This window comes from Aphidius gifuensis, linkage group LG2 (genome assembly GCF_014905175.1).
Source record: "Aphidius gifuensis isolate YNYX2018 linkage group LG2, ASM1490517v1, whole genome shotgun sequence".
NCBI lineage: Eukaryota > Metazoa > Arthropoda > Insecta > Hymenoptera > Braconidae > Aphidius > Aphidius gifuensis.
This window is the reverse complement of record NC_057789.1, coordinates 385454-410486: the sequence shown is the minus strand read 5'-3', so window position 1 is coordinate 410486 and position 25033 is coordinate 385454. Positions and strand designations below refer to the sequence as shown.

General features: G+C 25.6%; 2 protein-coding genes across 2 annotated transcripts; both read right to left on the bottom strand.

The window, feature by feature from the left end:
* Window positions 1-14099: 14099 nt before the first annotated feature.
* LOC122849323 (calpain-B-like) lies at window positions 14100-16404 on the bottom strand. Its single transcript, XM_044148015.1, has 9 exons — window positions 15835-16404; window positions 15528-15739; window positions 15375-15417; window positions 15173-15314; window positions 14976-15100; window positions 14684-14882; window positions 14456-14619; window positions 14222-14385; window positions 14100-14133 (listed from the first exon to the last, which is right to left on the bottom strand). Exons 1-9 carry the CDS (start codon window positions 16402-16404, stop codon window positions 14106-14108), a joined length of 1647 nt encoding a protein of 548 aa, XP_044003950.1. The 3' UTR covers window positions 14100-14105.
* Window positions 16405-21341: 4937 nt separating this feature from the next.
* On the bottom strand, window positions 21342-24996 carry LOC122849322 (calpain-A-like). The gene is made up of 8 exons (XM_044148014.1): window positions 24984-24996; window positions 24786-24883; window positions 24536-24691; window positions 24252-24454; window positions 24075-24180; window positions 23246-24001; window positions 23051-23171; window positions 21342-21505 (listed from the first exon to the last, which is right to left on the bottom strand). Exons 1-8 carry the CDS (start codon window positions 24994-24996, stop codon window positions 21342-21344), a joined length of 1617 nt encoding a protein of 538 aa, XP_044003949.1.
* Between the last annotated feature and the right edge of the window lie 37 nt (window positions 24997-25033).

Genomic DNA, 25033 nt, shown 5'->3' with positions numbered 1-25033 from the left:
TAAACTATTTTCATAATTATAAGAATTTTATTTTTTTCGATTGGAATTTTATTTCAACTTCCTGGTATAACCAGTCAGCACAGTTGCTATTTATGTTTTGATAAAAAAATTTTCGCTAAAAGAATACATTTTATGTTGGGGAATTTGAGTTGTTACTTTTTTGTTGTAAAATATTTAATAGCATATAATAAAAATAAATATTGTTTCGCAGTCAACTGATAAAATATTTTAAATAAAAAAATCTAAGAAATATTTCTTATCGCTTTGGCTTTTGAACAGTTTAAAAAATTTTCATGAAAAATTGAAAGTAATATTTGAAAAAAAACACACAAGTATACTATGTGACTAGAATAATAGTTTTATTGTTTTTTTTTTTTTATTTTTGTATTATTTAGTAGATAAAAAAAAATAACTTGAAATTTCAAGTTTATTATTATTATTTTTCAGGAAAAAAAAATACATGTTGACATAAATAAATTAAAATGGTTTTCGTATTATTATAATTTTTGTTTTAGCTGTCTTTTAAAATATAAATTATCGAATGACCAAAAATGAAAACAACTTTTCTATCAACTAAATTCAGAATTTCAAAAAATAAAAATAAACAAAAGTAAAACAATTTTCATCAGGCTTTATTGTTTGACATTTTTATAATGATAATAATTAAAAAATCATCATGTTATAATAATTAATCAAAGATATTCATAAAATATCATTTTAAAAGATATAATAAATTGAGATAATAAAAAAAATTCAACTGTTGCTGAATCCTATTTAATTAAATTTATTTATTAATTTTTTTCTTCTTTGATGGACTCTCGTCGTTCCGTTCAGAATCAAAATTTCTTTTATTCTCATTTGAATTTTTTTTTTCGTGTTTATTCTTCCAAAATTGATCAAAGTCATTTTCATTCAATGATAATGCTTGCATTTTTTCTGCAATATTAAAATAACTCATCAGTAATTAATGTTATTTTTAAAAATGAAAAAAAATTAAATTAATTGTCGTATTTTCTTACTGAATAAGTTTGTTGTATCAACAACAACTTCCAAAAACTGATGATAAAAAATATCAAAGACATTTCTGTATTTATAAAATACCATTTCAATTATTTTATATGGTAATTTATAGACAATTGATTCTAAAATATTTTTAAAGTCTTTATAAGACACAGAATAAGAAAATTTTGATGCATAATCATAGAATCTTTCCTGAAAAATATAAATTATTTTTAAATGTGAATTATCAATTATTCCAATTTCTATTTACTTTTAATTCCTTGATGAACTGGATTATAATTTTAAATTGATCTATATCAATTCTTAAATCATGAATTTCTGTTTCTCCAAAATGATTGGACTTTGGAATATTATCATGTACCATTTCAACCAAATCTTGACACAATTTTGCATTAAATTCCTCACAATACGATCCTGCCGATAAAATAATATAATTATTTCTGATTGTTATGTTAAATAAAAATATAATATTTCATAAAATAGTTTTTCCAATGACCAGTTTTAGTTTTGAGAGTAAATACAATCAACATAAAGTCCTTAAAATGTATAAAGTGATTTTCGTTTCCAAAGAGAATTTCTATCAGATTCAAAATATCTAGGCTTATAACGTATCCACCTTTTTCTAATGCAGGATATATGTTCTGATAATAAATATGTCCACGAAAACTTTGCTCTTCATATGTTTCAAAAATTTCCTTGAACCGATAAATAAACATGTATTTTACAAGAAAATATAATATTTAATTATTTAGCATATTATTGTTTAGTCATACCTGGTAAACTGATGTTATCTTTGTCATTACCGAAATAGAAAATCTTTTATTTGGTACAAATTTTCCTGTATCAGATAATAATGTCAACTCGTAAATGATCGAATCATCGATTCGATAAACAACATGACCTGGTGTATAATAAAATAACAATAATACCAAATTCAACATAATAAAATAATAAATAAAAAAATTTAACATACAATTCTGATTCAATGAAAATGTATTATTTCTCGAAATTGCATGTAAGCCTTTGAAATCAATCGTATGATCATTTCCAAATGTCATGCTTAAAAAAAGATCGTTATCACTTATCTCAATATCCGCAGATTTTAGATTATTAAACTGTAAATAAAAATTGAATGTATTTAAATTACATTTTACTCTAATATTTATAATATAGGTATATTTTTACCTTATTGGCCAAGTTGGGCATATAAACACCCCGGTCATATTCTCTGAAAAAGAAAAATAAATAAATTCTTGTAAAATTTAGCTTACTTTTCAATTGATGATTTTTTTTATTTAAAATTTATTTAAATGTATCATGTTAAATGTATTATAATTATAATATTATAATAACTTATTATTGAAAAGTTAAACTTACTCCAATAAAGTTTTATGTTGAGACAATACTTGCAAAAAAAATGTTGCTCCTACAAATGTTTCTCCGACACATGGTATGATGTAGTAAGTACTATGTGGCTCCATAGCCATGCGAAAGCTTACTTGACCATTATCAATGTGTGAATCAGTAATTTGTGAATATTTGATATGCCTGAGTGGTTTGGATACTCTTTGATTGCCACTGGCCTGGATGATCAGCATTTGTATATTAATATTTTTCAAATGATATTTAAAAATAATAATAAAACTTACATGTATTATTCGAAACATCATTTTTGTTTGAATAACTGGTGCGGCATCATGTCTACGTTTCAATGACAAACCAATGAGAACACTACAGTTGTCTTTTCCTATGTCTTTCTCTGTTGTTGTCAAACGATATTGGGGAAAATTTTCCATAATATCTTCATCATTTGCTTCCCCTATGTTCGTTCCACCAATCATCTTTCCTTCGATTTTTGATAGGACTAATTTAGTCTCGCTATCTCCAGCATAAACATTACCTATTATTGTACTAGGTGTTAAATTGCAAATGTCAACACTGTCAAAGTAGTTAAAAAAATCTTCAAGTAGAATCCAAATTTCTCCAGAAACTTTGACCTTTAGTTCAGTTTTTATAGAGCTCTCTGGTAAAACCTTGACGATGTTACCAAGGTATGGATGAAAAGTTCCTGACCCTGTTGGATCACGAAGACGTATTACTCTGAATTCATCATCAGGATATTTTCCTCTTACAATTTTTACGCCTGTAATAGCATAAGCATGAATTGAATCAAGACCAAATTTTTTTATTTCATTTTTGTTTGACATTTGGTTATCTGACTTGGTTGTACAACTTATCATTGTAGCTTTTACTATTGAATCTTGCAAAATATCAAACAAATAATCTTTTGAGGTATGTATCATGGAGGTCTCGGCTATACATCCTGATAAATCTTGCATTGCTAAACCGGGATAACCACCAATGAATTTTTCGTATGACCGATAAAGTAATTTTGCATAAGCTTTTTCGATTAGAGATGGCTGAAATAATTTTATATATAATTTGTTATCAACATAATTTAAAAATAAATAGTTAAGATGATTTTTTACATGATAAAAAAATTTATACAAACCCAAAATTCGTTTTTATGACCAGAGGATGCATAGACAAGTTCATCATAATCATATAGATAATCGTCATTTGAATCTTCATCCTCGTCTTCGCCGTCATCTCGTTCAAATGCAAGACGATCATCAACAACAACGTCAACCCATGTACCAGCTTGCCAGAATCTAATTTGATTATTTTTTAATTATTATTTTTCTCAATTGATTATTGTTACTTATTCATATTTACCTGAAATGAAATATTCCAGCATAATTTTCTTCAAATGTTTGACGATATGGCTGCACAATAAAATGAAATAAATCTCGATGATTTTGAAGATGCAAAAGTCCAACAATAAACCAGCAATTTTTTAGAAATCCTTGTTTTATGTGAAATTTTTTATTATCTTCAAAATAAAAAACTGGCTTTTCTGCAATGTCCTTTAAAAAAAAAATGATGATTTGTAAGTTATTTAGCTTATATTTAATTTTTTTATACCTTTGGTCTACGTAACCTGGTTCGATTCTGATCAAGTGAAAATGATTTTTTTGGAAATTGAGGATCTTTAAATGGTGTGTCTGATTCCATTGCACCTTGTCGAAGTTTACAAAAGTCCTGTTGTTCCAATTCAACTATCTCACCATTGATGAACTCTGTCAACTGAAATAATTCATAAATTTATTTATCAAATATAGTTTTTTTTACATTCGATATTATATTTTTGTTGAAAAAAAAAAATTATTATTAAAAGGGTGCTTGAATGACCTGAACATTTTCTACTGGTTCATTTATTTGAAGACTTCTTTCAGAACTACTTTCAGATAAAGTTCTTTGAAAACTTGTTGATGCTTTACTGGTGGATGGAACATTTCTCACTGAACTGCAATAACCTTGAAAATTATATACAATTAAAATGTATATCGTGAAAATATTGTAAAATTTATAAATTATATTGAAAATTTTATATTAATAAATTACCAATAAATTGATTCAGCAAAATCACAGAAAATATATAAATTATTTTCATAATTATAAGAATTTTATTTTTTTCGATTGGAATTTTATTTCAACTTCCTGGTATAACCAGTCAGCACAGTTGCTATTTATGTTTTAAGTTGAATTTTTCTTTTAAAGAATATAATAATTCCTGCTCAAGAATTTAAGTTGTCGTAAAATATTTAATATATATTTATTTTATCGGTATTTTTTATTTTTCAATATTTGCAGTAACTAATGTAATATTTTAAAATGAAAATATCAAACAAATTTATCCAACGTGTATTACTTTTATAAAAAATCGGTTATCAAAAAAATTTAAAATACATAATGGTGAAAATGTTTATACCGAATTAGGGATTATACGATAAAAATTAACAGAAATTCCAAATTAATCAAATAAAATGTTTTTAAAATGAATAAACTAAATAATAAAATTCTCTTCATTATCCAAGCCCTATTTATTTCATTTAAATGGTGATATAAATTTTCAAAATTTGTCCTTCAAATAAAAAAATTGTACTTTGTACTCAAAAATTTTATTCATTTTTTATTTTTTTTCATTTTTTAACTTCCTGTCATAAAATATTTGATAGTATATTATAATAAATGATAACGATTTTTTTTTTTTTGTTAACATATTTTTTACGACTTGTTTTTACCAACGTATGAAATGTTTTAAAATACAAAAATTAAATAAATATTATTTTTAAAAAATTTTTAAATTTATACTAACAATATTACTGATATTTAAATGTTAAAAAAAAAAAATTTATATTATATTATTTTAAATTTTACTTGATGCAAAATATTTCTACTGCTTGAAGAATATATATTGATAAAAAACAAATAAAAATTCCAAGTTTCTTTATTATTTTTTCAGGGAATGATAATACATGTTGACATAAAATAAATGCGGAAAATAAATTTTAAAATAAACAACTTATTTATCATGATTAAATTTATTTTTTATTTTTAATCAGTATGCAATATACAAAAAAATTAAGGTGCAATATTTTTATATATTTAAATTTATATATTTGGAATATATTAAATAATCAATTATAATAATATTATTTTTTTTATATTTAAATCTTTTTTAATGGGCTTTCATTGTCAGCAGGTTCATCAGCTTGTCTTTTATTATTTTCAATTGAATATTTTTTTTCTTGTTTCTTTTTCCATAATTTTTCGAACATTTTATGGTAAACTTTATTCAAATTTTCACCTTTTTCACTTGATGTATATATTTGTATTTTTTCTGTAATTAAAAATTTATTCATTATCAATTATAATTATTTATTTTATGAATTTGTTTTTTACCAAATATTAGGGTAACATCAACAACAGACTGTACAAATTGATTATAAAAAATATCATCGTCATTTCCATGTGTATGGAATACAGTTGCAATAATATTATATGTTAATTTATAATCAAATGCATCAAAAAGATTTTTTAGTTTTGCAAATGCCACAGAAAAATATGGTTTAGATGAGTGGTTGTAAAATATTTCCTGATAAAAAGCAATAATTATTACATCTTTTCATAATAAGTCTTCTTATCAATAATTGTTATAAATTTCATTTACTTTCAGTTTTTCAATAAACTTAATGATAAGTTTAAAGTGTTGTATATTCATTCGTAATTCGTGAATTTGAGGGTCATTTACTTTTTCAAATTTCTTAATACCATCATGTACCATGAATACCAAGTCTTGACATAATTTTGCATTAAATTCCTCACAATTTGATCCTGTTAATAGAATGACAGCATCATTTTTTAATTTTTTTATTGAATAAAAATAATAACATTTTTAGAAAATATTTATTAACAAATGATAAAAGTTTTTTTATCTTTACCAATTTTATTTTTAAAAGCCAATACGATCAATGCAAAGTCTTTAAAATTTATCAATCCATTAACGCTTCCAAACAGTGTATATATAACAGTAACGACATTTAAATCAATAGGATATCCAGCTCGTTTAAATGCAGTTGATATTAACTGACTTTGAATATATCCAGGAAATTTTTTGTCTCCATATTCTTCAAATATTTCCTTGAAAAAATAAAAAGCACATGCATATCAATATTTTATTACTATTTATTGAACAGTCCGAATAGATTACTCCATTAACAGGGTATCTTCAAAAAATAAAACAAATTTTTAAATAACAAAAATAATTAATAAATAATACTTGAGTAATTAATATTGTTTTTGCTATTGTTAAATGAGACAATTTTCTTTGAAACACTAATTGTTTTGTTGCCAATAATTCCAGTGCTGAAACAACTGTGTCATCAAGTTCCTGTGGCACATGACCTGGTGTAATCAAATTATAATAATTTATAACCAATTAAATAATAAATAAATAAATGAAAAATTTTTTTACATACAATTTTTATTCAATGACAATTTGTCATCTTTCAAAATATTATATAAGCCTTTAAAATCAATCGTCAGATCAGATGTCATTTTTAAAAAAAGTTCATGATCAATCTCATGTAGATGTGTATTTTTTGTTAATAAATTTTTCAACTGTAAATAATTATAATTTAAAAAAAATGATATTAATGATAATATAAATAGTAGCAATTTACCTTTTCGGTGATGTGTGGCATATGAATGTCACGATCATAAACTCTTAATTAAAAAATAGAGAAAAAAATATTATCATATTTATAAAAAAACTGTTGAGTTTTGGCCATGTTTTAATTAAAAAAAAAAAAAAACCTTTAGCAAAAATTAAACGTACTCTAAAATATCTTGTTGTTCAGATAATATTTGCAGATAAAAAGTTGCTCCCTTGAATGTATCCATTATAAATGGTATAATGTAGTACGTACCAGGTTCCAAATCAATGCGTTTACCTACCTGTCCCTTAGATCTGAATAGACCAAGTTCATGATGTTTAATAAAACTAGTAAACAGTGGTTTTGGTATTCTCCTTGTATCATCAGCATCAAACTGAAGGCGTAAATTTTTAATTTGATCATTGAGATAATTTACTCTTCGAAGCAATTTATTATGATAAATTTGATAATAATAATATATCAACTTACTGATATTATTTGAAAGTTTATAAAACTGGTTGAAAATTTTTCTGAATCATATCTATGTTTTAATGACACACCAATAAGAACAGTACTTTTATTTTTTCCTTCGTCTGACTCTGTCAATACCATACGATACTGTGGATTAATTTTATAAAAATTATCGGATAGTACTTGCTTCAAAGTTACTGCTCCCATGAATTTTCCTTTAATTGCTGATAACGCCAATTTTTTTCCAGTATTTGAATAAACATGACCAATTATTTTATTGGGTGTCAAATTGCAGATATGAACGTATGAAAAATATTTAATAAAATCTTCATACAGAATCCAACTTTCTCCATCAATTTCAGTATTTAGTTCCGATGCAAGAGTAGCTTCGGTAAATAAATCTTTGATATTACCGTGATAGAGATCCACAGCTGCTTTACTATATGGATCACGGATACGTATGAGTTTAAATTCACCATCAGTTTTATCTCCTGTTACTATTTTCACAGATGTTACAGCATAAGAGTGAGATGGTTCAATATTAAATACTGTTGTTCCAAATATTTTTTCAAATTCATCTTTATCGCGAGTCGAACCACTTATCATTGTTGATCTATATTTTGCATCTTGGATAATGTTAAATAAATTATTTGATGTAGATTCTACTCCGTATAATTCAGATATACCACCTGATAAATCTTGCATTGATATTCTAGAAAAACCACCAATGAGTTTTTCGTATGATCGATAAAGTAATTTTGCATAAGCTTTTTCAATTAATGCTGGCTAAAATAATTGCAATCATGATTTGTTATTATTATTTCTTAAAAATTAAAAAAGAATAAAAATCTCAACGAACCCAAAACTCGTTGGGATATCCTGAGAATGCATAAATTAGTTTTTTTTCCTCAGTTGGAAGGCGATCATCAATGACAATGTCAACCCATGTTCCAGCTTGCCAGAATCTGATGATAATTTTTTTTTTTTTTTTTCACAACGAAGCTATATTAAAATAATTATGTAGTATATATTTACCTGAAGTGAAATATTCCAGCATAACTTTTAACATCGAATGTCTGCTCGTCTGGCGAGACAATGAATTTAAATAAATTCGGATAATATTGAAGATGCACAAGCCCAACGATAAACCAGCAATCACCTAGTCTTCCTTGCTTTACATGAAAAGGTTTTTTATTATCAATAAAAAATACAGGCTTTTGTGGTTCGTTTACAATATCCTGAAAAATATTTTACGATTAAAAAATGTATATATTTTTTTTCTTTATTTTTTACTACCTTGGGTCTTAAATCTCGTTCTCCAATATTGATAAATAATTCTTCTGGAAATATAGGGTCTTCAAACAGATTTTCCTCTGCGAATGCTTTGTTTCGAAGATGAAGAAAGTTCTGCTCTTGTAATTCAATTATCTCACCATTTTCATACTTAAACAACTGAAATAATTAATTTTATTCATTTATACGTATATATAAATGTGCATTCAAAAATTTTGTTACAATAGTTCTGAGATAACCTGGACATTTTCCACTTTTAATGGCCGAAGACATTTATCGGACGGAACTCTTTGAAGCTCTGTTGAACCTCTACTGGTGCTGGGCTCATCTCTTGAACAATGACCTTGAAAAATTATTTGCTATTAAATTTTATTGTCAAAGTATTATTTTAGAAATTTAATATCAATAAATTACCAATATGTTGATTCAACATAATCACCAAAAAAATACCAGTTACTTTCATGATAATTACAGAAAATATATTTTTATTTGAAATTCCTGATAGATCTCATCAGTATACATAGAAGCAATTTATGTTTTAAAAAAAAATATTATTCACTAAAAAAAAATATTTTATGCTCAGGAATTTGAGCTATAAGGAAACTCATGAACTCTATTTTGCTGAATTTTTCCATTTTTTTTTTTTTTTAATGTTGATATGTTATTTTTTTCGCGATAAACTTGGAATTTTTTATTTTATTTTTATTACTTTGGCATTGAGCAGTGACAATATTTTTGTGTTAAACGAATTTTACAATATATATATTATCAATATTTAAATGTTGAAAAAATAATTATATTATATTATTTTAAATTTTACTTGATGCAAAATAATTCTACTGCTTGAAAAATATACTCTATAAAAATTGCAAGTTTCTTTATTATTTTTTCAGGAAATAAAAATACATGTTGACATGAAATAAATGCGTGAAATAAATTTCAAAATAAACAACTTAATTATCATGATTAAATTTATTTTTTATTTTCAATCAGTATACAATACACGAAAAAGTTAAGGTGCAATATTTTTATATATTTAGAATATATTAAATAATATTATTTTTTTTATATTTAAATCTTTTTGAATGGGCGTTCATTGTCAGCAGGTTCATCAGCTTGTCTTTTATTATTATCAATTGAATATTTTTTTTCTTGTTTCTTTTTCCATAACTGATTAAACATTTCATGATAAACTTTATTCAAATTTTCACTTTTTTTACTTGATGTATATTTTTGTATTTTTTCTGTAATAAAAAATTTATTCATTATCAATTTAAATGCTTTATTTTTGAATTTGTTTTTTTTTTTTTTTTATTTTACCAAATATTAGAGTAACATCAACAACAGACTGTAAAAATTGATTATAGAAAATATCAACGTCATTTCCATGTGTATGGAATACAGTTGCAATAATATCATATGTTAATTTATAATCAAATGCATCAAAAAGATTTTTTAGTTTTGCAAATGCCACAGAAAAATATGGTTTAGATGCGTGCTTGTAAAATATTTCCTAATAAAAAGCAAAAATTATTTCATCTTTTCATATTATAAGGACTCTTATTTATTTATTGTTAAAATTTATTTACTTTTAGGTTTTTAATAAATCCAATGATGAGATTAAACTGTTGTATATTAATTCTTGATTCGTGAATTTGAGGCTCATTAAAATTTTCAACTTTCGAATCACCATTATCTACCATCAATACCAAGTCTTGACACAATTTTGCATTGAATTCTTCACAATTCGATCCTGTTGATATAATAACAATATTATTTTTAATTTTTTCATTAAACAAAAATAATAATATACTTTATAAAATAATTTTTTTACGTTACCAAATTTATTTTTGATAGCAAATACAATCGAGATATAGTCATCAAAATGAATTAATATATCGCGGTTTGGAAAGAGTGCATATATAGCATTGAAGATATTCATGTTGATAAAATATCCATTTCGTTTCAATACAGTTAATATATAGACATTTTTTATATATCCAGGACAATCTTTTTCTCCATAAATTTCAAATACTTCCTTGAATAAATAAAAAGCACATGCATATCAATGATAATAATTCTTTAAAAAAATAAAAAAATTTTTAAATAACAAAAATAATTAATGGATAATACTTGAGTAATTAACAGAGTTTTGGCTATTGTTAAATGAGACAATTTTCTTTGAGGCACTAATTTTTTTGTTGCCAATAATTCTAGCTCTAAAACAACTGTGTCATCAAGTTCTTGTGCAATATGACCTGGTGTAATCAAATTATAATAATTTATAACCAATTAAATAATAAATAAATAAATGAAAAATTTTTTTACATACAATTTTCATTCAATGACAATTTGTCATCTTTCAAGATATTATACAATTCTTTAAAATTGATTGTTAGATCAGAAGCCATTTGTGAAAAAATCTCATGATCAATCTTATGTAGTTGTGTTTTTTTTGTTAATAAATATTTCAACTGGAAATAATTATAATTAAAATGATAATAATGATGTTAATATAAACAATAGCATTTTACCTTTTTGGTGATGGGAGGCATCTGAATGTGTCGATCATAAACTCTTAATTAAAAAATAAAGAAAAAAATATTATAGTATAATTTATAGAAAAAAATGTTGAATCAATGTCATTATATGTAAATTTAAATTTAAAAAACAGCAAAATTGAGGGAAAATTAAACATACTCTAGAATATCTTGTTGTTCAGATAATACTTGCAGATAAAAAGTCGCCCCCTTGAATGTATCTATTATAAATGGTATAATGTAGTACGTACCAGGTTTCAAATCAATGCGTTTACCTACTTGTCCATGAAATGTAAATAAACAAAAACTGTGACGTCCAATAGGACTACTTAACGGTGGATTTGGTACTTTCGTTGTATCATCATCATCAAACTGGAGGCGTAAATTTTTTATTTCACCATTAAAATAATTTTTTTGTTTAAAGCAATCTATCACTATAAAATTGATAATAATAATATGTCAACTTACTGATATTATTCGAAAAAATATTAAATTTAAAGCTCTTTGTAAATCATGTCTACGTTTTAATGACACACCAATAAGAACAGTAGATTTATTTTTTCCTTCGTCTGACTTTGTCAATACCATACGAAACTGTGGATTAATTGTGAAAAAATCATCAGATACTTCTTGCTTCGGGGTAACTGCTCCCATAAATTTTCCTTCGCTTGCTGATAACGCCAATTTTCTTCCAGTGTTTGAATAAACATGATTAGTTATTTGATTGGGTGTCAAATTACAAATGTCAATGTATAAAAAGTAATTTATAAAATCATCATACAGAATCCAACTTTCTCCAATAATTTGAGTATCTAGTTTTGATTCTAGAGTAGCCTTGGTAAATAAATATTTGATATTACCGTGATAGAGATCCACAGCTATTCTACCATACGGATCACGGATACGTATGAGTTTAAATCCACCATTAATTTTATCTCCTGTTACTGTTTTTACAGCTGTTATAGCATAACCGTGATGTGGGATAAGATGAAATACATTTATTCCAAACTTTTCAAATTCTTCTTTATTTACAGTCGCACAACTTATCATTGTAGATCTATCTTTTGCATCTTGAATAATTTGAAATAAAATTTTCGATGTAGCTTTTACAACGTATGTTTCAGATATACCACCTGATAAATCTTGCATTGATATTCTAGGAAGACCACCATCAAGTTTTTCGTATGATCGATACATTAATTTTGCGTAAGCTTTTTCAATTAATGCTGGCTGAAATAATTGTAATTATGATTTGTTATTATTTTTTATTAAAAATAAAAAAAAAAAAGAAAATCTCAACAAACCCAAAACTCGTTGGGATATCCTGAGGATGTGTAAGTTAGTTTTTTTTTTTCAGTTGGAAGGCGATCATCAATGACAACGTCAACCCATGTACCAGCCTGCCAGAATCTGATGATAATCAATTTTTATTTTGATTTATAACGAAGCTATATTAAAATAATTATGCAATATACGTAATATGTATATTTACCTGAAGTGAAATATTCCAGCATATTTTTTAACATCGAATGTCTGCTCGTATGGCTGAACAATGAATTTAAATAAATTCGGATAATATTGAAGATGCAAAAGTCCAACTACAAACCAGCAATCATCTAGTTTTCCTTGCTTCACGTGAAAAGGTCTTTTATTATCAATAAATAGGACAGGTTCTTGTGGCTTTATTACAATATCCTGAAAAATATTTTATGATAAAAAAATATATATAGATTTATAGAATATTTATAGATTTTTTTTTATTTTTACGACCTTGGGTCTCAATGCTTCTTGTCCTAAATAAATAAATATCTCTTTTGGAAACTGAGGGTCTCTAAATAGCTCACTCTTTCTGAATGCTTCTTTTCGAAGATGATAAAAATCCTGCAGTATTTCAAAATTTATATTAATGATAAATTACCAATTAGCTGATTCAGCAACACCACGAAAAAAATGCAAGTTACTTTCATAATAGTTGAAGAAAATATATAGATCCGATCAGTATAGAAGCAATTTATGTTTTAAAAAAAAATATTTTGCACTAAAAAAATATATTGTATGCTCAGGAATTTACGTTTTAAATAAACTCATAAACTTTATTTTAATTTGTTTTTTCATTTTTTAATTTTTTTTAAATTTTAATATGTAATTTTTTTCGCGATAAACTTGGAATTTTTTATTTTATTTTTATTACTTTGGCATTGAGCAGTGACAATATTTTTGTGTCAATCACAGTTTACAATATATATTATCAATATTTAAATGTTGAAAAAATAATTATATTATATTATTTTAAATTTTACTTGATACAAAATAATTTTATGACTTGAAGAATATACTCTATAAAAATTGCAAAATTCTTTATTACTTTTTCAGGAAATAAAAATACATGTTGACATAAAATAAATGCGGAAAATAAATTTCAAAATAAACAACTTAATTATCATGATTGAATTTATTTTTTATTTTTAATCAGTATAGAATACACAAAAAAATTAAGGTGCAATATTTTTATAGATTTAAATTTTTATATTTGGAATATATTAAATAATCATTTATAATAATATTAATTTTTTAAATTTTAATCTTTTTGAATGAATTTTTATTTTCAGCAGGTTCATCAGCTTGTCTTTTATTATTTTCAATTGAATATTTTTTTTCTTGTTTCTTTTGCCATAATTGTTCGAACATTTTATGGTAAACTTTATTCAAATTTTCACCTTTTTCACTTGATGTATATTTTTGTATTTTTTCTGTAATAAAAAATTTATTCATTATCACTTTTAATTATTTTTTTATTTTTATATTTTACCAAATATTAGAGTAACATCAACAACAGACTGTACAAATTGATTATAGAAAATATCAACGTCATTTCCATGTGATTGAAATATAGTTGCAATAATATTATATGTTAATTTATAATCAAATGCATCAAAAAGATCTTTTAGTTTTGCAAATGCCACAGAAAAATAAGGTTTAGATGCGTGGCTGTGAAATATTTCCTGATGAATAACAATAATTATTACATCTTTCAATTATAAACACTTTAATTTATTGTTAAATTTTATTTACTTTTAGGTTTTTAATGAACTTAATGATAACATTAAACTGTTGTTCATTAATTCTTAATTCATGTATTTGAGGCTCATTAAAATCGTTAAATGTCGTAGTATCATCATGTACCATTAATACCAAGTCTTTACATAATTTCGCATGAAATTCTTCACAATACGATCCTGTTGATATAATAACAAGATTATTTTTATTTTTTTTATTATAAAACAATTTTTTATACGTTACCAAATTTATTTTTGATAGCAAATACAATCAAGATATAGTCATTAAAATGAATTAATATATCGCGGTTTGGAAAGAGTGCATATATAGCATTGAAGATATTCATGTTGATAAAATATCCATTTCGTTTCAATACAGTTAATATATAGACATTTTTTATATATCCAGGACAATCTTTTTCTCCATAAATTTCAAATACTTCCTTGAATAAATAAAGAGCACATGCATATCAATGATAATATTTCTTAGAAAAATGAAACAAACTTTTGAATAATGATAAAATAATAAATAATACTTGAGTAATTAATAGAGTTTTTGCTATTGTTAAATGAGACAATTTTCTTTGAGGCACTAATTTTTTTGTTGCCAATAATTCCAGCTCTAAAACAACTGTGTCATCAAGTTCCTGTGGCACATGACCTGGTGTAATTAAATTATAATAATTAATAAATAATAAATAAATAAATAAAAATAAAAAAATTTTCTACATACAATTTTCATTCAATGACAATTTGTCATTTTTCAAAATATTATATAAGCCTTTAAAATTAATCGTCAGGTCAGATGCTATTTGTGAAAAAATGACATGATCATCCTCATGTAGATGTGTATTTTTTGTTAATAAATATTTCAACTGTAAATAATTATAATTAAAACAATGATATCAATGATAATATAAATAATACTAATTTACCTTTTCGGTGATGTGTGGCATATGAATGTCTCGATCATAGACTCTTAATTAAAAAATAAAGATAAAAATATTATCATATTTATAAAAAAAAACTGTTGAGTTCAAGCCATGTTTTAATTAAAAAAAAAAACCTTGAGCAAAAATCAAACGTACTCTAAAATATCTTGTTGTTTGGATAATACTTGCAGATAAAAAGTTGCTCCCTTGAATGAATCGATTATATATGGAATAATGTAGTACGTACCAGGTTCCAAATCAATGCGTTGACCTACTTGTCCTTTAAATGTAAATATGCCAAAGCTATGAGCTCCAATAGAACTAGTTAACAGTGGTTTCGGTAATTTAGATGTATCTTTATCATCAAACTGGAGGCGTAAATTTTTTATTTTATCATTAATATAATTTACACTTCAAAGCAATTTAACATTATAAAATTGATAATAATAATATGTCAACTTACTGACATTATTCGAAAATATATTACATTAAAAGCTCTTTGTAAATCATGTCTACGTTTTAATGACACACCAATAAGAACTCCGTCTGACTTTTTCAATACCATACGATACTGTGGATTAACTGTGAAAAAATCATTGGATGCTTTTTGCTTCGTGGTAACTGCTCCCATAAATTTTCCTTCGATTGCTGATAACGCCAATTTTTTTCCAGAACTTGAATATACATGACCAATTATTTGATTGGGTGTCAAATTACAAATGTCAATGTATGAAAAATATTTAATAAAATCATCATACAGAATCCAACTTTCTCCAATAATTTGAGTATCTAGTTTTGATTTTAGAGTAGCTTCGGTAAATAAATATTTGATATTACCGTGATAGAGATCCACAGCTGCTTCACCATATGGATCGCGAATTCGTATGAGTCTAAATTCACCGATAATACCAGCTTTATCTCCTTTTACTATTTTTACAGATGTTACAGCATAACCGTGACGTGGATGAAGGCTAAATACACGCGTTCCAAACTTTTTAAATTTTTCTTCATCGAGAGTCGCACAACTTATCATTGTCGATCTATCTTTTGCATCTTGAATAATTTTAAATAAAATTTTTGATGTAGCTTTTACAATGTATGTTTCAGATATACCACCTGATAAATCTTGCATTGATATTTTAGGAAAACCCAACGGGAGTTTTTCGTATGATCGATAAAGTAATTTTGCGTAAGCTTTTTCAATTAATGCTGGCTGAAATAAATGATTTGTTATTATTTTTTCTTAAAAATAAAAAAAAAAAAAAAAGGAAAATCTCAACAAACCCAAAACTCGTTGGAATATCCTGAGGATGTATAAATGAGTTTTTTTTTTTCAGTTGGAAGGCGATCATCAATGACAACGTCAACCCATGTACCAGCCTGCCAAAATCTGATGATAATATATAATTTTTTTTTCATAACGAAGCTATATTAAAATAATTATGGAGTATATATTTACCTGAAGTGAAATATTCCAGCGTAATTGTTTGGATTGAATGTCTGGTCATATGGCTGAACAATGAATTTAAATAAATTCGGGTGATATTGAAGATTCAAAAGTCCAACTAAAAACCAGCAATCACCTAGTTCTCCTTGCTTCACGTGAAAAGGTCTTTTATTATCAATAAATAGGACAGGTTCTTGTGGCTTTATTACAATATCCTGAAAAATATTTTATGATAAAAAAATATATATAGATTTATAGAATATTTATAGATTTTTTCTTGATTTTTACGACCTTGGGTCTCAATGCTTCTTGTCCTAAATAAATAAATAATTCTTTTGGAAACTGAGGGTCTCTAAATAGCTCACTCTTTCTGAATGCTTCTTTTCGAAGTTGAAAAAAATCCTGCTGTTGTAATTCAATCATTTCCCCATTTTTATATTCAGTCAACTGAAATAATTCATATACGAATAAATAAGTGCGTGTATTTTAAAATATCGTTACAGTAGTTTTGAAATAACCTGGACATTTTCCACTTGTATTTGCCGAAGACTTCTGTCGGACGGAATTCTTTGAAGCTCTGTTGAGGTTTTACTCGTGCTAGGCTCATCTCTGCTGGTACTACAATGACCTTGAAAAATTATTCAAAATTAATTACACAGCTGTGGCAGTATTTCAAAATTTATATTGATGATAAATTACCAATTAGCTGATTCAGCAACACCACGAAAAAAATGCAAGTTACTTTCATAATAGTTGAAGAAAATATATAGATCCGATCAGTATAGAAGCAATTTATGTTTTAAAAAAAAATATTTTTCACTAAAAAAATATATTGTATGCTCAGGAATTTACGTTATAAACAAACTCATAAACTTTATTTTAATTTGTTTTTCCATTTTTTTCTTCCTTAATGTCAATATGTAATTTTTTTAGCAATAAACTTGGAATTTTTTATTTTTATTACTTTGGCATTGAGCAGTGACAATATTTTTGTGTCAAACAAAGTTTACAATATTATTAATATTTAAATGTTCAAAAGAAAAATTATTATTATAAATTTCACTTAATACAAAATAAAGTCAACGAATAATTTTCATAAAAAATAAAGTACTCAAAAATTGAAGTCACCTAAATATTAACTTTCATTTTTATTTTTTTATATATTTTATGACTTGTTTTTACCAATGTATGAAATATTTTAAAATAAAAAAATCAAGTAAATATTATTTTTACAAAATTTTAAAATTTATATAAAATATACTTCATATTACTGATATTTACTCAAATGTTAAAAAAAAATTATATTATTATTACAAGTATTACTCGATACAAAATGTAAATAATATTACGACACAGAAAATATGACAGTTAACATATCCTAATATGTTAAATATGTTATGTTAAAATGGGTGGTGGCTGATAAGTTTTCAAGATATATATATTAACATTAACATACGTATTAATAGTTAATATGCGTATGTAACTATTAAGATATCTGTAATTAATTGTAATTGACACAGTTTGAAGGTTGTATGAGTTTAATTATTTACGTATGTAAATATGAAATTGAATGTAAAATTAAGAACATTTACAAAAACTAAATTTAAATAAATTTATGACAACACGAGTACATATATTATATTACAATTAAATATATCACAATATAATGTCAAAAAAAAAGATATCATAATAGACTATCTAAAATATTTAAATAGTTAACATAAACATGCGTATGTTAACAGTTAAGATATCTATGTTTATTGTTAATATATATATCTTAACATTAAACTTTTGTATGTTTAATGTAAACATATTGGTATGTTAACTGTTAACTTATCCTTCTCTGAGTGCAGTACTATTTTTTTATATATTTATTCATTATACATATAAATATTATAAATAATAATTATTAAACAATTTATTTTTTATCAAATTTAAAAATTTATAAAATTTTAATATTTTTCATGGCTCAAGTTTGGGTATTTAAACAAACTATATTATATTTTTTTTTTCATCTTTATATTTTTCTATTTGTTATAGAATAATATTAATATGAAAAAAAATATACATAATATGAAGAAATATAAAAAGCAAGGGTTGTTCTTTTGTTTTATTTAAAATAGGTATAAATATGAATTAAATAATTTTATTTTTCAAGGACAAGAAAATTGTCTCGAACATTTTTATTTCACCTGGAAGCCATGTGTTGTCAAATATCTTTTATCTTCTGTTTCATCTGGACGTTATGCCGTGCCAAACGTGTTACGAAAATTTTTACCTGCCGTTCGCAATCTATGACTCATCTGCAGAGGGCGCAGTGAAGCACATAGAAAATAGAGATTTCTGGTCTTTGTCTATGGTATATAAAAGGCAGTCCTAGACGATTTCTAGTCAGTTTCTCTTCAGTTCGTGCCGTGTGAACATCTTTTAAAACGTTTCGGTCAGTCGAGTTTGGTTAGAAGTTTTTGAAATTACCTCGTGGTTCCTCGGTAGGAAAAAAAAGTTTCAATATTTAATTAATAGAATAAATTCTTTGATTTTTTTTCGGATTGTCTTAGTTATTGTGATCGTTTTCAATTTTTTAAAAAGTATTTAATTAATAAAATAATTTTTCCGGTTTTGGTTAGTTCGTCTCATTTTTGCGCAGTGAAATCGTTTTAAATTTTTTCGTTCGTTTAGTTGGGTTAGAAATATTCGAAACTGCCACGTGCAGATAACCTCGTGATTTTTTATTATAAAAAAAAAAAGTGTTTAAATAATCAAATAGTGAAAGTGTTGATTTAAAAAAAAATTTATAAAATTTTATATATTGCAAGTGTGAAGTAATCATAGTGCGCGATAGTGATTGATTACTTCAAAAAAGTGTATCAGTGTAAAAAGTGCCTTTTTTGGATTAGAACGAGTCATTCACTGGAAATTATCTTCATGGATTATTGCTGAGAAATTTACCTAGACATTTTATTTGGATTATTGGAGTTTACCTGGATATTTTAATTGGATTATTGGAGGTTACCTGGATATATTTGCGGTTTGCTGAAATAAGCTAAGTCCCTCTAGTCAGGATCCACAAAGTGTGAATAAAAGCCAGGATCACGACTGACTAGTTGTAATTATTAACCCATCCCGGAAAAGTGCTCTAATGTCCTTGAAGTTTCAAAAAATTGTTTTTTATATTTTTTGAAATTTCTTGTCGTTCCCAAATTATTTTTTTTAGATACATTTTGACGATTTTTGTGAATAATCATATTCAATTTTAATGCCAGATTAAATGGCGGTAGAATGAAAGTCAAAATGTATCGACCTTGTCTATCTCAAACAGAGTAGACAGGGGTGATTAGGATGTATTATTATCTATCGTGATAATTTATAATAGATAAATTATTACCCTTTTCCAATCGCGATGTATGTTAGTATGTAAGATTTTTTTTATTTGACATTATACGCACTTTTCCAAAAAAAAAAATCTTGTTTCGTTTGGTTTTTAAATACTGCTTGAAAAATTGATTCTAGAGAGATTGCTGAAACAGATGGCCAACGGAGGAGATGCAGGGAGGACATTGGACAACTTCTAGAAGATTGCTGAAGCAGATGGTCAATGAAGGAGGTGCGGGAAGGACATTGGACGATTTCTAAAAGATTGCTGAATCAGATAGTCAATGATGGAGATGCAGAGGGACTTGGTGGTACATTCAACGATTGGTAATATGGTAATGGTAATATTGATAATTGTGGCTGTGTTTAATCATTTTTTTTTTTTTGTTAATTTTTTGTTAAATTTTATTTGTTAATTTTTTTTTTTTTTAAACTCTTAGTACTTGCAGCTTTAAGCGCAGTACAATTAATTCCGGCGATAAGCGCAGTACGTATATACTTGCAGCTCCGTGCGAAATTAGCGTGAAGTAATCATAGTGAGCGATAGTGACATAGTGAATGAAGTGAAAGAAATGTCCTATCAAATAAATGATTACTTCAAAAAAAAATTCCGTATTATTTTCCTAGTATTTTTTTATGCGTATACTTGCAGCTAAGAGCGCAGTACGATTACTTGCAGCTGAGAGCGCAGTGCGATAATTTGCTGCTATAAGCGCAATCGAAAATTTTATAAATCGAAATAGTTATAGCTGCAGCTATGACTTGCGAAAAGCGTAATTTTATAGTGGAATAGGTCTATTGGAGAAACCACTTAAAAAAAAACGAATCAAACGTCTTACCTCCTGGGTGATTTGGAAAAGACATAGCTAAGGAACACGTACGTATAATTGAGAAAATAATTATTTATTTATAACTTAATAATAGATAAGACAGAAAATGAAATTTCTTTGACAACTGTATATAAATTATTTATCGCAAAATAAATTTTAAACTACACAACTCATTCGACATGATTAAATATTCATAATTTATTTATTTTTTTTCATCAGTATACAATACACGAAAAATTAAGGTGCAATATTTTTATATATTTAAATTTATAAGTTTGCAATATTTAAATGATCCAATATCATTTATAATAATATTGTTTTTTATATCTTTATTTTTTTAAATGACCTTTCATTGTCAGCAGGTTCATCAGCTTGTCTTTTATATTTTTTTTCTTGTTTGTTCTTCCATAATTGATCAAACATTTTATGGTAAACTTTATTCAAATTTTCACCATTTTCAATTGGTGAATATTTTTGTATTTTTTCTGTAATAAAAAATTTACTCATTATCAATTATAATTATTTATTTCATAAATTTGTTTTTTACCAAATATTAGAGTAACATCAACAACAGACTGTACAAATTGATGATAAAAAATATCAACATCATTTCCATGTGTTTGGAATATAGTTGCAATAATATTATATGTTAATTCATAATCAAATGCATCAAAAAGATTTTTTAATTTTGAAAATTCCACAGAAGAATATGGGGTCAATGCGTGTTTGCAAAATATTTCCTAAGAACAATAATAATAATTATTAAATCTTTTCATATTATAAGGACTCTTATTAGTTGTTCAATTCTATTTACTTTTAGGTTTTTAATAAACTCAATGATGAGTTTAAACTGTTGTATATTAATTCTTAATTCGTGAATTTGAGGCTCATTAAAATTTTTAAATTTCGTAATACCATCATGTACCATTAATACCAAGTCTTGACATAATTTCGCATGAAATTCCTCACAATACGATCCTGTTGATAAAACGACAATATCATTTTTCAATTTTTTTATTGAATAAAAATAATAATATACTCTATAAAATAAAAGATAAATAAATCATAAAAATTTTTTTCCTTTACCAATTTTATTTTTGAAAGCAAATACAATCAACATAGTGTCATTGAAGTGGATTAATTCATTGTCGTTTCCAAAGCGTGCAGATATGGCTTCGAAAATATTCATATCAATAAAATATCCATTTTGTTTCAATACAATGAATATAAAGAAAATTTGCATATATCCAGGAAAATTTTTTTCTCCATAATTTTCAATTACTTCCTTGAATAAATAAAGAGCACATGCATGTATATCAATGATAATATTTCTTTGCAAAATAAAAACAATTTTTTGAATAATGATAAAATAATAAATAATACTTGAGTAATTAATAGAGTTTTTGCTATTGTTAAATGAGACAATTTTCTTTGAGGCACTAATTTTTTTGTTGCCAATAATTCCAGCCCTGAAATAACTGTGTCATCAAGTTTCTGTGCCATATGACCTGGTGTAATGGAATTATAATAAATAGAAAATAATAAAATAATAAATAAATTAATAAAAATATTTGACATACAATTTTCATTCAATGACAATTTGTCATCTTTCAAAATATTATATAAGTCTTTAAAATTGATTGTTGCGACAACGCTCATTTTTTCAAAAAGTTTACGATCACTGTCAAGTAGGTCTATATTCGTTGTCAACAAATTTCTCAACTGTAAATAATTATGATTAAAATGATAATAATTATGATAATATGAATTGTAGGATTTTACCTTTTTGGTGATGGGGGGCATATGAATGTCTCGATCATACACTCTAGTTGAAAAATAGAGAAAAAATTATTGTAATTTTGAATAACTGTTGAATCATTCATGTGTTTTATTGTGGATTTAAATTTAAAAAATAAAGTTCGAACGAAAATAAACGTACTCTAAAATATCTTGTTGTTCAGATAATATTTGCAGATAAAAAGTTGTCCCTTTGAATGTATCCATTATATATGGTATAATATAGTACGTACCAGGTTCCAAATCAATGCGTTTACCTACTTGTCCCCTAGATTTGAATGGACCAAATTTATGAGGTTCAATAAAACTAGTAAACAGTGGTTGTGGTACTCTCGTTGTATCATCACCATCAAACTGAAGCAGTAAATTTTTTATTTCATCATTAAGATAATTTACTCTTTAAAGCCATTTATTATTAGCCAACTTACTGATATTATTTCAAAGAATATTCTACTAATTGAAATTTTTTCTACATCATGTCTACGTTTTAATGACACACCAATAAGAACTTCGTCTGACTTTGTCAATACCATACGATACTGTGGATTAATTGTGAAAAAATCATTGTATGCTACTTGCTCCGAAGTTACTGCTCCCATGAATTTTCCTTCAATTGCTGATAACGCCAATTTTTTTCCAGTATTTGAATAAACATGGTTAGTTATTTGATTGGGTGTCAAATTACAAATTTCAACGTATGAAAAATATTTAACAAAATCATCATATAGTATCCAACTTTCTTCATCAATTTCAGTATCTAATTTCGATGCAAGAGTAGCCTCGGTAAATAAATCTTTGATATTACCGTGATGGAGATCCACAGATTTTTCACCATATGGATCGCGAATACGTATGAGTCTAAATTCACCGATAATACCAGCTTTATCTCCTTTTACTATTTTTACAGATGTCACAGCATAAGAATGACCTGGTCCAATATTAAATACACTTTTTCCAAACAGTTTTTTAAATTTGTTTTCATTGCGAGTCCCACAACTTATCATTGTAGATCTATCTTTTGCATCTTGAATAATTTTAAATAAAATTTTCGATGTAGCTTTTACAATGTATGTTTCAGATATACCACCTGATAAATCTTGCATTGATATTCTAGAAAAACCACCATCGAGTTTTTTGTATGATCGATACATTAATTTTGCGTAGGCTTTTTCAATTAATGCTGGCTAAAATAATTGCAATCATGATTTGTTATCATTGTTTCTTAGAAATTAAAAAAGAATAAAAATCTCAACGAACCCAAAACTCGTTGGGATATCCTGAGGATGCATAAACTAGTTCTTCTTCCTCAGTTGGAAGACGATCATCAATGACAACGTCAACCCATATTCCAGCTTGCCAAAATCTGATGAAAATATTATTTTTTTATTTTTCATAATGAAGCTATATTAAAATAATTATGTAGTATATATTTACCTGAAGTGAAATATTCCAGCATAAATGTTAACATCGAATGTTTGCTCGTATGGCGAGACAATGAATTTAAATAAATTCGGATAATATTCAAGATGCACAAGCCCAACGATAAACCAGCAATCACCTAGACTTCCTTGCTTCACCCGAAATGGTTTTTTATTATCAATAAATAATACAGGCTCTTGTGGCTTCATTACAATATCCTGAAAAATATTTTACGATAAAAAAAAAATATATATATATATATATAGAATATTTATAGATTTTTCCTTCATTTTCACTACCTTGGGTCTTAATGCTTCTTCTCCTGAATTAAGAAATAATTCTTTTGGAAATAGAGGATCTCTAAACCACCATGTCTTTTCGAATTGTTCTTTTCGAAGAATAAAAAAATCCTGCTGTCGTAATTCAATAATCTCACCATTTTTATACTCAGTCAACTAAAATAATAAATAGATTTATTTATACGAATAAATAAATGTGTATTTGCAAATATTGCTACAATAGTTTTCAGATAACCTGGACATTTTCTACTTGTAATTGCTGAAGACCTCTCTCGGGTGGTATTCTTCGGAGCTTTGTTGAAGCTCTACTACTGGTGCTGGGCTCATCTTTGCTGGAGCTACAACGACCTTGAAAAATGATTTATAATTTAATTACACATAGCTGTGGCAGAATTTAATATCAATAAATTACCAATAAATTGATTCAGCAGAATCACGAAGAAAATACAAGTTACTTTCATAATAGTTGAAGAAAATATATTTTTATTTGAAATTCCT